This window comes from Sander lucioperca, chromosome 16, assembly GCF_008315115.2.
Source record: "Sander lucioperca isolate FBNREF2018 chromosome 16, SLUC_FBN_1.2, whole genome shotgun sequence".
Classification (NCBI taxonomy): Eukaryota; Metazoa; Chordata; class Actinopteri; order Perciformes; family Percidae; genus Sander; species Sander lucioperca.
In genome coordinates this window covers 14315818-14331026 of record NC_050188.1, presented here as the reverse complement: position 1 = coordinate 14331026, position 15209 = coordinate 14315818, and the positions used below count along the sequence as shown (strand labels likewise).

At 39.7% G+C, this 15209-nt stretch overlaps 3 protein-coding genes across 4 annotated transcripts; 1 reads left to right on the top strand and 2 right to left on the bottom strand.

The window, feature by feature from the left end:
- Positions 1 to 85: 85 nt before the first annotated feature.
- dus3l (dihydrouridine synthase 3-like (S. cerevisiae)) lies at positions 86 to 5874 on the bottom strand. Of its 2 annotated transcripts, XM_031296134.2 has the most exons (17): positions 5758 to 5874; positions 5427 to 5537; positions 4471 to 4729; positions 4024 to 4375; positions 3704 to 3780; positions 3517 to 3606; positions 3373 to 3414; positions 3023 to 3175; positions 2772 to 2888; positions 2462 to 2527; positions 2243 to 2353; positions 1950 to 2046; positions 1757 to 1832; positions 1297 to 1485; positions 881 to 1009; positions 746 to 764; positions 86 to 547 (listed from the first exon to the last, which is right to left on the bottom strand). In XM_031296134.2, the coding sequence occupies exons 2-17, from the start codon at positions 5501 to 5503 to the stop codon at positions 446 to 448; spliced, it is 1956 nt and encodes a 651-aa protein (XP_031151994.1). In that variant the 5' UTR covers positions 5504 to 5537; positions 5758 to 5874; the 3' UTR covers positions 86 to 445. The 2 variants fall into 2 exon arrangements, with proteins under 2 accessions (XP_031151994.1, XP_031151996.1); XM_031296136.2 differs by lacking the exon at positions 86 to 547 and having other exon boundaries at positions 595 to 764.
- A 2692-nt stretch (positions 5875 to 8566) lies between these two features.
- Positions 8567 to 11183, top strand: LOC116047371. Its single transcript, XM_031296141.2, has 7 exons — positions 8567 to 8951; positions 9153 to 9244; positions 9714 to 10028; positions 10194 to 10255; positions 10348 to 10445; positions 10539 to 10657; positions 10778 to 11183. The coding sequence occupies exons 1-7, from the start codon at positions 8609 to 8611 to the stop codon at positions 11084 to 11086; spliced, it is 1338 nt and encodes a 445-aa protein (XP_031152001.1). The 5' UTR covers positions 8567 to 8608; the 3' UTR covers positions 11087 to 11183.
- An 863-nt stretch (positions 11184 to 12046) lies between these two features.
- On the bottom strand, positions 12047 to 15209 carry LOC116047372 (transcription termination factor 1, mitochondrial). Its single transcript, XM_035993033.1, has 3 exons — positions 15083 to 15209; positions 13104 to 14321; positions 12047 to 12762 (listed from the first exon to the last, which is right to left on the bottom strand). Exon 2 carries the CDS (start codon positions 14273 to 14275, stop codon positions 13112 to 13114), a length of 1164 nt encoding a protein of 387 aa, XP_035848926.1. The 5' UTR covers positions 14276 to 14321; positions 15083 to 15209; the 3' UTR covers positions 12047 to 12762; positions 13104 to 13111.

Sequence of the window (15209 nt, the reverse complement as noted above, 5' to 3'; positions counted from 1 at the left end):
GACCTATTCTTAGCATACATTTTCCAGTCATGAACTGTGAATAAAAAACTTTTTATTAACTTGGTCCAGACGTTTTTAACAATTAAACAAACCACTTAAATATATTTAATACAATATGCCACCCGCTACTCATCTCTGAAAGTAGATTCAACACTTGTCTGACTCTGAAAAAACACATTACATGCTAGATACAGATTGGAATTATTGCTTTGCTGTTGTATTACATAACATTTTACTGTTGTACATAATAAACTGGTAATTTATATCTCATTAACATAATGTAAAATTATGACCACCGACTGTACCTCAATTTTATATCACAACAAAATGAGTAACTCATCTTATTTTTCTTTTTTTCTTTTACACATAATGTGTAGTTTATATGTATTTCACGTAGCACTATTGGATTTTTGTGTTAGTCATAAAGATATTTCATAATGGCTTATTATTTTAAATACCAAGCAGAATAAAATAAAGACAAATAACTTTGTGTGGCAAAAGACTTTATTGCATATATTTTAAGTACACACAAACACCCCATGTATTCTGCTACTGCACTACAGGTCTAATAAACAGACTATTCAATAATCTTTATCATTTAAAACAATACATCATTTTTCTTTAAGTCTTATTCTCCAGAGCCTATAAAACAAACAAATCAAAAGAACTGGATGTTCAAACAAAGAGAAAATCATTTGTAGGCGTTGGCTTTATGTTTGGGCAAAAAGTTGAAATTCTTTGGCACAGGTCCAAGTAGCATTTCACTGGAGAGGGGAAGAAAAAAAAATAAGTTATAGTCAATAAATACATATATTTAACAGATCAGTTTCATGTAGCTTGATTTTAAATGGTCATTCTTGATGGTTTAAAAATTGTTTACCTAATCCTGACCCAGTCCCCAACATGTTGACTGGCCATCAGTGACTCCAAATAGTTCCTGCCCATGTAGTACGGAGGTCTCTCGTTGATCTTCTGAGGCACCCTCTCCAACAGGCCCACTGGAATATATCTGAGAGACAGAGATAGTGCTATAAGGGCCGGCCCTAGACTTTTGGGGTCCCTAAGCCCCAAAAGGTTTGATGAATATTTTAGTGTTACGTTCTCATTTGTAGGAGCTGAATCTCTCCTATCTTCATGTGCAAGATGTCCGAATGTAGAAACCGAAAAATATGATGTACAAGGCAACCATATGATGAAGAACATACATTTATCCGGCCGGATCAAATGGCAAGTCATGAATATTGCTTGTTGACAGTAAATGAAATGCAATATACTGAAGTGCATGTTGTTGCCCACCTGCACATGAAGGAGAGCCACTCCAGCATGAAGGTGCGGGTCTTCTCCACACCTCGAGTGTCGGAGCCCCAGTGCTCCAGACCGAAGTTTCTGAAATCCCTGAGGATGTCCAGTCGCTCACTGGACGAGATGTCCCAGTGTCTGCTCTCCTTTATTTCAGTGAAGATCCATGGCTTAATGAGAGCCCCCCTGAAGAAACAAAAGTCAAACATGCAAAATCAAGTTCACCGCAAAGGTCATTGTAACTGCACTGGCAAAGAGAACATGCATTTGCAAAATGAACTTAATTGCTAAATAAAACCAATATTCATTCTTTACTGAGAAAGAAGGTGGCCGGCTTTCTTTTCTACAAGATGTACTGCTGTCCTGAAAGCTACGGGTGGAGTAGACCACACAATAATTTGACATTTACTTTGTTTTTTTTATTATTTAGTCTATAATGTGTGTAAGTGGCACCAACCTTGCAATCATCATACCAGAAACTCCGGTCTCTCTCGCTTTCATGGCATCTTCATAGGACAGAATGTCTCCATTACCTTAATACAATAAACAATGGTCACCTTAGTTTATCTCATCACCAACAATGAATTACCCTTACTAACATTTTGTCCTCATCTACTGTGTGCAGCTGTAATCTTTACAAATGTGCATACCAAAAAGTGGGACAGGACTGGCCAGTTTGGAACAGGTGGTGATATAGTCCCAGTCAGCCAACTTGGTGTAGCGCTGCTCCCTGGACCGACCATGCAACTGTAAGAAAACGACATCATCAGTGGTGTGTTATCACACTTTGACGCTGATTTGCATTTTGTTGCAGATATAAAAATGATAAAAAAGGAGGAATAACAAAAATATAATGCAGGACTAACAAAAAAAAACAAGGGGCTTGGAAAAAAAACATCTCCCACATTTATGAATGTATCTATGCTGCTTTTACAAGACTTACTGTGATCATAGAGACATCCCATTTCTTCATCTCTGGGATGAGTTTGTGCGCTATGTTGCACTTCTCCTGAACACCAGTGCGGATCTTGACAGTTAAAGGGACATCAAGGACCTTCAGGAAGAAAAAAACTTTTAAATTAAATTTAACACTTAGATACTATATACATTTAATAACAGTGGTATTTCCTATTTAGATACATTTGGTTAAAGAAAAGCTTACATAGTTCATTCCCTTGATTATCTGTTCAAACTTTCTGGTGCGTGTCATCAAGCCGCAGCCTCCGCCCTGATGAGGGAAGGCAAACAAAGACCATCTGTCACTGAGTGTCATGTTGACATTTTCTATTTTCAGCCAAACATCAGTGTCGGTGATTTATACACAGGGGCACAGAAAGGTTTGGAAATACCGATTTAAATAAGTGTGTAAAGCTGCTACAATTTTACAATGCAGGGAGGGAAACATAAAGGAGTGATAACCAGAGTGGAACTTTCCTTTAATCTGAATGGGACTACATAGTTTGATAGTTTACCTTCTTGTAGACAAGGTCAATGGGGCATCCAGAGTTGATGTCCACGAAGTCAACATCAGTGTTGTTGTTGATGAGCTCTGCACACCTCGTCATGGTGTCGGGGAAGCAGCCCTCCACCTGGAAACACAATTCGGACTTCAGAACTGAGGCCATCTTCACTCTCACACAAGTCGTGTTTATAACAACAACTTCAACAGAGTAATTCAACAACTCTGGTTCTGGAGAGTCTTAATAACCTATGATGACATCACCTGGACGCCAAAAACATCTTCACTTTCGTGCCGTTTCAGGAGGGCCCACTCTGACTGCTGCCCCTGCAGCAGGTTTGTGCACATGGCCATCTCCCCACAGGTGATGTCTGCTCCGAAGCGCTTGCACACACGACGGAAAGGCAGATTTCCACACTAAGGAAAGATAAGGAAGTATTTTATCATGCCAAAACCTTATTTATGGGCCAGAATTTGATATAGCTTGGTATGTTACTGGTTCTTTAGAGTGACATTTTAAATAAACTCTTGTCTGGAATGATTTGTTGGGCAGCATTTAACTACATCAATAATACATCCAACGACCGTACTCGAATGAGTCTGGTTGTACTTACAGTTGTCAGAGGAGCAAGGTAGAGCTTGTCTTTAAAGTCCACCTTGAACACAGAGAAAGGAGATTACATGATATTTCTTGTGAGTCACCAATGTATTTTAAGAAAATATAATTTTGGAGGAAAGACAGTTGCCTGAAGATATACCTGTTTCTTTTCAAATGGGCGCAACTTGATGAGATCTACATCAGTCAATGGGCCAATAGTCTTCACTGGAGGCTGCTTATCTGGGCTGGCCTGTAGTTTGTCACAAAGCAAACAGGTAAAAATATGTTAAGCAACACACTATATATACCTACTGTGTACAGTAATTGCTCAGAGTAGAAGTTTGTACCTGTGTTTCAGCTTCAGTAGACGCACGCTGCTCCCCTCCTGCTGGATCTGCAGATACTTCAGCTGCACGATGATCTCCTAAGTGTGTCAAAAGACTGAATTAAAAGACAAAATTTAAATTTACACCCGTTTAACTTAAATGATTAAGATGGCATGCATGTTGCCCAACTAAAATAGCTCCAATAAGTGCCACAGAGACTCACTTCAGAGATACTTCCTTTTCACTGCTGATTTCGGCACGTCTGTCAGTGTCTCAAAGGACAAACTTACTTAACGGATTAATGAGAAAAGAATGCGACTCGTATTTGTAACTCTTCTTACCATTCCCTTGCTGGTCTCTTTTGTCTTTGTAGTTTGAAAGTGTTTTGAGGTACTCTTCTGACTTCTTGAAGGCCACCGAACGCTTCCTCAGACTATTCTGGAGGTCCTTACTCAGACTGTTCTTTACTGCATTCCTGCCCTCGTTGGTCTTAATTAGTTCTGCGTTCTCCATGGTTTTGAAGTCAGGTGTAGTGTGAGCCTTGGCGAAGCGGCAGGTGAGACCATAAGCACACTTTCCGAATATGTCATAGAGGTAGCAGCTTTCCCCGATGTCAGCGGGCTTAGTGGCGAAGTACTCGGCTACATTATGATGAAAGCGGCATTTGTCACCGAAGGGGCATTCCCTGTTGGCCTGCATGGGTGGGAAAAGGCATAACAATAACTATCAGCTGACATAACAATTGAAAAGTACTGTTAAGTGGCATTTGTGAATGGTTGGTTTTATACCTGAAGGACTGAGAGACACAGTCGTTTTTCATCATAGGCGGTAGGCTTTGTGTGTGGCCTTGACTTATTTTGTCCCCGAAGACGTTTACGGTCTGGGTTGCCGCCCTTATTCTGCTCATCTGCGTCTAGTTTGAGCTTTTTGGTCTCAGGTGTCTCATTTGTCTCCTCAACTCTGTCGTTTTCACTAGCCTTTTCTCCTTTTGAGCCCTGCCACTCAGAGTCTACAAACGCATGAAATTTTTCTTTGGTTGTTAGGAATCTGCAAATACATGAAGAAAAACAAATTTAATCGACCTGTCAGTTTGAAGATGTAACATCCTGACATTCAACACAATATTTTAAGACAGAGTGGAACGACCATTGTGTAGAATAGGGCAACATCAATGCCCTGCAAAACCATCTGTTACAATTTGTCTATATAATTTGACACAGTGCCTTACTTCAGCGTCAGGGAAGAATATTTGGTCACATTAATTACTCTCTTAATGGTACAATTACAAGAGGGGCTATTGATATGGACCTGCCATACCTTGTAAAACTGGAACAAGAGCTATGTCCATACTCTGTGCAAGAAGTCAAGTGCATTCACCGGCTGCTGAGCCTTTTTGCTGACTGTGTAGTTCTGTTGGCTCCATCAGATAAAGGAGTGTGCAGTGTAAAATGTATGAGTCCATGCTACTCTGCTGGAAAAACGGTGGATTACGCCACCAGGTTGAGAGACAGTTGCTGCCTCAAGCGAAGGGCATCTCTGGGTATACCAATGAGGACCAAATGGAGCATAAGAACAAGCTGCAATTTAAGCTTTATAATGGGCTGTTATGGTGAAGATGGAGCTGACAGACAAGACATGATGCAGAGTGGGTATTTCTGGCTCAACTTAAACTACTTCCAAGATGCATGGAGGACAGAAAAGTCTCAAGATTCTCATTGCATTCCACAAATGGCTACTAACTTACTGCGGTTTGAGGGCAGCTTCACCCTTCACAGCTTCATCCGTCCTCTTTTCAACGCTTTCCTCCGCCGGTTTTTCCATCACACCTTCACAAGCTTTCTCCAAATCCTTTTTACTGAAACATGTCGATACATCAGATGATCACTTTGGATCTAACATACTGCTCAACAGAAGAGCTATCTCCTGGTTCTGAGCAGCGAGTAACGTTTTGTCTTAAGATCAACTCTGTATTGCATATTTAACTATAATCTAGGTTACGTCTAGCTACTTAACTTCCATATGGGTTGCCTGTCTGATTAAACTGAATTGAAATTAACGTTAGCAGAGTTACTTACCTGTTATGTTGCGAATACAATACTTTGATTATATTTCTGTCTCACATCTCCAAATGCACAGCAAGAGCGTGAGAAAACGCTTGTGCTGCAGTTTGGTGTAGTCCGTGGTGTACTGGCAGACGAACATTGGTTCCGCATATTACTGTTCGTCTCCCCAATATTCAGATTAAACTATTAAATACTTTAAATGGAGGTCTGTTGTCCAGGGATGCAACATAATCAGATAACCTCTGCTAATTGAATATACATGACATATTTCAGTTTTGAAATGGCACCAAAAACCTATCTTCTGTATTGCTTTTTTAAAAAAAACTCATGTTATTACACTGCATGAAAAGTGGGATTTTCGTCCCCCGCCCGGAAATCTCCCTAATTTTCGGCAGTTAACGACAATTTATGGCCTGTGAACGTTTATATGTTTACATCATTTTTTTTATTTTTTATTTTTTTTTAATTTATTTTTGTTTTTTTTATTGACAAAATGCAATTTACAAAAAAATCAGGTAAACAGAGATAGGACATGAACAACCAGGGGCCTGTTTCACAAAACCAAGATAAGGGATTAAGCCGGGATTTATCAGTTATCCTGGATGATTTAAGCCTTGACTCGGTTTCACGAAAGTGGAGGCACATAAATCACCATGGAGATTTATTCTGTACAGCTAGCCTGCTCTCGACCAGGTTAACAGCCAGGATTTATTAATCCTGGAGCCTTTTCTGATCACCCAGCAGTGGTTTTACCCTGTTGTTATCAGCCTGGATTAAAATACAACAGGTGCATAATGCTGTTCCTTTAAGTACTGTTATTATTTAAAGTTTTAAATTATAATTATTCATGTGACAGTCATTGTTACTGTTATATTGCTGTATGAAGACTGCGGTTCATATTGTTGTTAGAAGTATGATTAATATATTATGGCAGTTGTTGAGATAATTAGAAAAGGCTGATACAATTTCAAATGTGTTTTAAATGAAGTCTGTTACTAAGGGCAATACATACAATGCTGTACATTTCTATAGTTGACCAATGCACCTTGAATTATTTTAGTTGATTATTTTTTTTTTTTTAATTCTTTAACAATAAGGATCATGTTTGTTCCACTTCCATGTGCATTGTATTTGGCATTCTTAGCACACAAATTGTGTTGTCCAGTAAACTGGGACTATAATTTGGGAGGATTGTACAATTTGAAGAACATATCCTAATTGTACAATCCTCCCAAATTATATTCTTAGTTTACTGGACCAGTAACTATCTAGTGATGTAGGCTACTGTACATGTAACATGTAACAACAGGGGGAGGACACCTCGTTGGTTTTTGACCTTATATTTAGCTGGGGGGGGATAACTGATGAATATACTCTGTTCCATTCATGTTTACAGTGTGCTTGGAATGTATCATTTAATTTTAATCTAATTTAATTATCTTTATAGTTTCTAGATTTTAGAGTCCAATTTCTTCAGTGTCTTCTATGTCCATATATACAAGGGTGCAAGGAATATAATATGTAGAGAAGGAAACTCGTCCTCTATAAAAAATAAAAAAACGCGAGAAAAAGCGTGGCAGATAATAGCGGACCGACTGAATGATATATCTAAAAATATACATTTATGAACTACTGCTCTTAACTGAAACCATTCAATGAGTCCCTTGTCATTTGCAAAAACGAACAGTTGTACACTTTGCATTAAAAGCGAGCAGTGGAAGTTAATATGACTTAGGAAATGTATTTTAGCCCATTAAAGAGAGAGGGAGAAACAGAGTGAAAGAGATATTTACGCATCATACTCTAGCGTTGTAGAAAATTGATCTTCATGGTAAATTTCCTGAGTAACATTATCTTCTGCTTACTTTATTTTTATTATTATTATATTATTATTACTTTTATTATGACGGTTTCAATTCAGAGCAGTGGTCAGTTAATGTATATATTTAGGCTACTTACGCATTCAGTCATTCAGTCGGTCCGTGATTGTCTGCTACGCTTTCTCTCGCTGTTTCATTACAGCGGCCGTGTTTCTTTTCTTTTTATACAAATAATGTGTTTCACGTCATCATACTTCCACAAGAAGCTGCTGCTCACTCTGTATAAAGTATGAACAATGCGTATTCTCCATTTTGGCATCAGTAAATCTGTGATCGACCTCGCGGTCTTTTGAGGAAAGCCGTGGACGCGCATCTATCTGAATTACTTCAGCCTGGCTCGACCTAGTCGCTCCTCCTCAGCCTGGCTTGGCCTTCGTGAAACGCAGCAAGCCAGGATGCACAGATTAGACTAGGTCAAGCCTCACTTTATCGGTTATCCTGGATTTATATATTTTGCTTTTGTGAAACAGGCCCCAGTGCACAAACTTGTGAAAATAAAAACGTAAATAAATAGAAACATACAAAGCAATACAAACGAGAAAAAAACATAAAATATAAAAAAAAGAAATAAATTACATAGACATTACAAAACAGTATAAGAGGATATAAATTTACAGTTAGTCAGAGGTTTCAGGGAGAAAAAGCTCTACAGTTTCCACAAATTTTATACTTTTTTTGTTATCCAACGTTTTAAGTGACTTCAGTAGAGATTTAAATTCTATGAGAAAAGGTACAAAATTAGGAGATGAGTTACAAAATTTCTGCTTGTGAATATAGAATTTTGCATACAGAATAACAAAATTAATTAAGTCATGCCCATGACCTCGCACGTGATTGGACGAGGGCTAGAAGGCTCGTCGGGCTCCTCCAATCACATGCGAGGTCATTGTTATACGGAAGAACTCGCGAGACGAGCTCGCACAATGTCTATGATATAAACAAGCACGGTGTGCCTGTAAACACGGTGTGCCGTCAGTTGAAAGATGGAAGTCCCAAGACTGAAGAAAAGACCTCGGCGCCTTTGTGAACATTGCAACACTGAACTCTGTCATACACAGTATTTTGACCATAGAAAGCGCTATTTCAAAAATGGAGTTTGGGAGAAGAAATCCAAAAGGGCTAGGTCAGATAACGTACAGAGCCTGCTGCTATCCAGTCATGACCGAACCGGCGGGAGTTATGGACCGTCGATGTGTAAAGACCTCGAAGATAACTTGGCTGGAGTTGGAGAGATTGATGAAAGTGAAATGCACTCCGAGGACCGAGAAAAAGAAGTGATGGAAGAATCTGAAGAAATGCACCCAGCGACTAACAGTTCAGACAACGGTGAGCACCACAATTTGAATTTAACTGTTACACCTGTACAGCAGTGGGCTACAGATATTGTAACTGTACCCGGTCTCCCCTTTAAATTGTCTAGTTTAAATGTGGTTGCTTTTCACTGTTGTGGTTATTGTAGAAATAATTAATTAAATACGAATATCGCATTGTAATGCATAACTATCTTCTGGACGGGTTGCTTTCCAGACGAAACAGCAGATGACCAAAGCATTCATCTTTTCCTGGACTCCAGCGATTCAGAGTCAGTGCAAGATGATGAAGACATCTCCTGCTATGTGGTAAGAATGAAATTACCTTTGAATATACAAGTATAACGTTCCATACATGCTAATCCAGAGCTCAAACGGGAAAATCCAACATGTTTCACCCACATTATTGTTTTCCACTCTCAGTACTACTACTGTTACTCTCAGTGTACAGTTTAAATTTCTGTTTGGGAACTATGAAAACAACTAAAATAAACAATTGAATTATAAACAATTCCAAAAAAAACCCTGAATCAAGTTCCCACAGAGTACTTTTAACAGGTTCATTGCACTAAAGCTAGCTGTTTGAGATGCACATGATCTTTTCAAACTACAGTTTTAAAATCTTTTCAAACTACAGTTTTAAAATCTTTTCATATTCAAATGGCAATATTGGTCTTTTCACTCTCAAATGGACATATTCATGCACTGAGTACGGCCGTTTGAGGTGCTGAGTATGGGCATTGCATGCATTTTAAATGTGTACTTTACATTTGCATAGGATGAGTATGTGACTGAAGAGGATGAAGAGGGGGAAAGCCTCGCCTTCAACTCCCCTTCAACTCCTCTGCATGGACACGATCAACCCCTTTCAGCCAGTCCGCAGACCGGCGAGAAGAAACTGCTGAATGCTATCAGTGGGCTGTCTCGTCAGCTTACTCTGCTTGCTGCCGATGTGAATGAGCAGTTCACCGTAGTAAACTCCAGGTTGCTGTCCATAGAGGATAGGTTGGCTGCTTTGGAGTCGAAAAACTGTGTGGGAGACAGAGAGACTAACTCTAAGAAGAGAAGACGGGTGCACAATCCCAAGATTGCAGTAAGAATATGTTTGGTGACTGCTAGTTAAGCTAAAAGTAGCCTAAAAGCAAAGCTTTTTATTTTAAGTAGCCCAAGCTAAAAGTAGCCTTGTAAATGAACAAGTGAGCAGAACCAGTGTAAGTTGCTTTATAAAAGTGTATTTTTTTGGTCTTGTAATCTACAGGAAGCAGTACGCCGTCTTCACAACTCAGAGACAAATTGTAGGCGCTACGAACCGGAGCACGGGTATGATTTAAAGAATATGCTTTCATTCTGCTGTATAAGGAAATAGATACGTTAACAGATACCAATCTTAACTGTACATTTTGTTTTCACAGACTAACCTCTCCTCATAACGAGGCTGTGACCTCCTATTTGCTCGGAGCTATGTCTGCAAGTCCTGATTTACATGATGCTGATAATGACGCCATTGTGTGTAAGTAACTTTTACTGTTTTCTCCTTCCTTGTTTAATTTTACTGTGACTTATGTTTTTTTATTCATACCACTCTCATTTAATTGTTTTCCAGCTGCCTGTAAGACATATTACGAGACAGTACGCAGGAGCTTTAGGTACAAACAACCAGATCATGCATCGCAGGCGGAAGCTGTGAAGAGTTCAGCTCGGAGTCGATCGAGAAGAAAGAGGGTAAGACTTATTAGATTAGTTTTTGGTCAATGTGACTATTTTTCAGGTGCATTAATAGATGTGTTATGTCCACGCAGTGCATCGTGCAGTACTGATTGTCTTTATTGATTGTTTTTACAGCTGCTGGAAGCAAGACAGAGTGTGCTAGCTAAGGATGAGGTGGACCTTTGGAAGTGCGCCACCATAGACCTGATGTCTGATGAGGAAGACGGCATCGTTGGCGGGGTGTCTGGATGGATTGTGCGACCTCCGTCCTTTCGCAGCCAGGAGCTCACCGAGCTCTGTGCCACGCTGCAGTCGAGATTAGAGGCGATTCCGAAGTACAGGGCAACGCACCACAGACGTCTGCAAAATGGACTGAATTCAGACAGAATGCCGCCAGTTACCAACAGCTCCGAGGCGGCAAACAGACACTTCACGGTGCTGTAGTATTTTGGGCTTCTCATGAGCTTCCCATTTGTTGTGTGGGCAGATCTCCTACACTTTGTACATAGTTGTGTGTTTGTGCTAATAAGGCTCTTTCTTTCGAATAAACAGCACATTCCTGGCAAATTTTCCTTTCCTCAATACATTGATTCATGTCCTTGATGGTAATAATAGTGTATCCATAGGATAACAATGACATGAATATACAACATAGTAGCATATCATATGAATAAATATATATATCATTATTATTTTATTATTGGGGTTTACATTTATAATGATCTAGGGTGACCAATAGTGACAGATCTGCCAACCAATCACGAGTGAGTTTTCTTGTTTAAAAGTAGTGGTTTCATCCAATACTGAATGAGGAAATTCAAGCCAGGCCAGACATTCTCTGGCCAGGTGCGGTTTCACTGCTATTCATATGCTAATTAGGACCATTAACTCCTCCGCGAGCTCTCTACATACGTCATGATTCGTTCCCGTTTTCTGCTTTCCAACCGGAGGGGTTTTTGCAGTTCCTAGAACACAACGTTCCTAAAACCCTTTTTTTCTCCTGTTCCGACTGGACCAATTTGGGGATTAAGTTCCTCTGGCCGCAGTTCCTGTAACTTTTTCAGCTCCTACTTCAGGGCAGGGTCTTTTCCCTTTTCTACATAGTGGTGGTTAGATAAGGTCAGTTCCATTTGGCCAGTGTGAATGCAAATGGAAAAATCGGTTTTGGGGGAGAGTAGTTCGTAGAACTGTTTAGAAGTGGACTGTTCCTATAACTACGTTCCTGTAACTACTTGGTCGGAAAGATATGTGGCACAGACGAACGCAACGTTCACAGGCTGTAAATTGTCAACTGCTGAAAATTAAGGAGATTTCCGGGCGCTTACAGGGACGCAAATCCCACTTTTCATGCAGTGTTAATTACATACTTTATAAAGAATTATGATTGAAACATGTAGTCAGATGTTATGCCTTTTTGGATATCAATTTTATTTCAAGATTCCATCCTCACATGAACACCAAGAGCAGCTCTCCAACATGTCATTTTTTATACATCTTTGACCAAGAAATAAAATAATGCATGCACATTTAAAGGGAAAGGAATTTTAGCAGGTCTCAGTGTTACAACAACAAAAAGAATTACTAGCTATTAGAGCTGAAACAATAAGTAAACGGACAGAAAATTAAGCAGCAACTGTCTTGATAACTGATAACTGTTTAAGTCATTGTTTAGTTAAAAAATTCCAAAATGTCCTATTTCCAGCTTCTCATTAGTAAGGATTTGCTGTTTCTGATGCCTTATGTGGTAGTAAATTGATTATCTTTGTGTTTTTGGTTCACTGGCTGGACAAAACAAAAAATTTAAAGACACTGTAGAGACTGTAGATTGTAGAGACTTAGATTTAATCAAATATTTGGTAGATTAATCAATAGTGAAATAATTGTTCATTGTAGCCCGACAGATACAATGACATATTACAAAAGAGATATTCAAGAAGTCAGAAATCATATTCTAATTAGAACAAGACCAAAATATGATTAATGAGAAGCCAAAAAAACACTCTGGCTTGTATGTATTTTTTTAAAACCAATTACAACTGATCTGGGCGGCACTAAGCCCCGATAGTGGAGATATCGAAAGCGCCGGATGTCAGGCTTTATCCCAGCAATGTACATCCATTAGCCTCTTTCCGACCAAGTAGTTACAGGAACGTAGTTATAGGAACAGTCCACTTCTACTAACTACTCTCCCCCAAAACCGGTTTTTCCATTTGCATTCACACTGGCCAAGTGGCCATAGGAACTGACCTTTTGTTATTATAATCATAGCCATCTAACCACTACTATGCGGAAAAGGGAAAATACCCTGCCCTGAAGTCGGAGCTGAAAGAGTTACAGGAACTGTGGCCAGAGGATCTTAATAATCCCCAAATTGGTCCAGTTGGAACCGGAGAAAAAAAGGGTTCTAGGAGCGTTATGTTCTAGGAACTACAAAAATCCCTCTGGTCGGAAAGCGGCTATTGAGCCAGACTAGTCGTCTGGTGAGGCACTAAGCCTTTCTATCTTTGCAACAAACCGCTTTCGGCTAGAGTCCAGGATGTTGATGCCATTCTTCTGGAAGTCATATCCCACTCTCTGCAGCTCCTCTAGTCGCCCTGTTATGTTCTGTGTGCTGTAGTCTAAAACTTTGGGCTTTTCCAGTATCTGCTTCATTGTTATTCCTCCTTTTATGAGACAGTCTAGTTTAGAGCCCAGCGTGTCTGGCCCAATGTACAGAACCATTGGATAGCTGATGATTAGTTTTTTTATGTCAGCTTTCCGACAGCCAAGTAAAACCATCTTTTGTTGAAGACTGTTAAAATTCTTTTTCAGATATTCATTGGAAAGGTCCAGTATCTCTGCTCCAGGGCCTTGAAGAAGAGCAAGTAGTTCTGAATTGCTCAACTTAAGAGAAGCTCTCAGGATATCGATGTTTGTCTTGACTCTCTTAGTGCTTCGGATGAGAATATAAAGGTTTCTGGATATGACGGCTTTTGGAAACTGCTCTGGATTCTTCCCACCAAGTTCGGCACAGATGTCTTCCAGAAACTCCACCATCTGCCTGTTGAGCTCTAAACTGTTAGAGAATGTCCGCGGCGCTGTGGTCAGCAGCCGATGGAGGTCTTTAGTGTTCAGTCCCAGCGAGGTCAGAAAAGCTATGTTCTTTTCCAAGTTCCCATTATCACTGGACCGGAAGAAAGACTCAGGTGAGCGATCCAGGATGCTCACAATTTCTTCATCAGTCTTGAAGATGTTTCTCCACAGCTCCCAGCGCTGCTCCAAATGTTCAATTGAGCGGGTGATAGCACGGGGATAACGGGATATGATGCCAGCTATAACTTTGCGGCTGGCACCTTTACTTTGCAGAAACTGAGCGAGACCTTGCTCATTAGTGAAGACTTTACGAAGCACCCCAGGCTGACGCTGGCGTGCCATCTTCACATCAACTCCCATGAGATTCAGATTCTCCAGCAGAGATTCATTCTCTGGGGTAACCTGTGGCTTTGGTAGCTCATTACTTCTTGTAGGAGCACTGCAAAACCACCTGGGAAGGCAGGTTGATGTCAACTGTAGTGGAATTAACCCAAAGCTGCGCTGCAACGTCACTGATCGATGGAGGCTGAGTAGAGCCCTCACTCCAGCTACTGCTGCCATTTTTAATGAGGGCTACACTGTAACATTACTGCCAGTTTTAGTAGACCTGAAAGAGAAATAAACATATTTAGTTGATTAATAATCTGGTCAAAAAAACAAAACTGAAGTTATCATAGCCACTTGGTCACAATTATGCAGTGGTGGAATAAGTACTCAAATCCTTCAGTAAAAGTAGCAATTCCACACTATATAAAGTATCCTCTATTATAACTAAAAGTCCAATTTACTTAGGTAAAACCACCGTAACGTTAAGTATTATCAAGTAAGTAACGTTACTGATGCACAAACATGTCTGTAGCATTTTAGTGTTGTAAGAACTAATTACTAACAATGCATCATATTTTATTTGTTGATCAGATTTTGTATGTAAACTCTAAATCTGGAAGGTAACATATCTGTCAGATAAATGTAATGGAGTAAAAGGTGTACAAGAAATAAAGAAGCATTACATTAATTGAAAGTAGTCAAGTGAAGTAGTGTTACAGTAGCTAGCCTGCCTACTTGAGTAGCTAAACGTAGCCTAGTTCTTGCCCCAAATGCAGTGTTGACACGCCAAATATTTGCTTTTGTTAAGGTCCTGTCATATTCTAAGCTATCTGCTCGTAAGTTTCAAGTCAATCGTTACTTTAACGTTATAAATTAAACCGTTGAGAAACTTTATTCGCTCTCATGACTAACGTTAAATGGAACGTCCTGGCCAAATCTGAGTCTGTTAACGTTACAACTTTTACCACGTACAATTAATTATACATTTATCAATGCCTCAAGCCATAGTCTTCTAGTAGAAAATGTAATTAAAACACATACCATATATATGTTTAGTGGCTCTTGGCCACATACATGGTCGTGAGGGATATTTGACAGTCCTGCAAAAATCAACATGCGAAATCAAAGAGGAAACGTGAAACTGGTAAAACTCTCGCGATATTTGTCG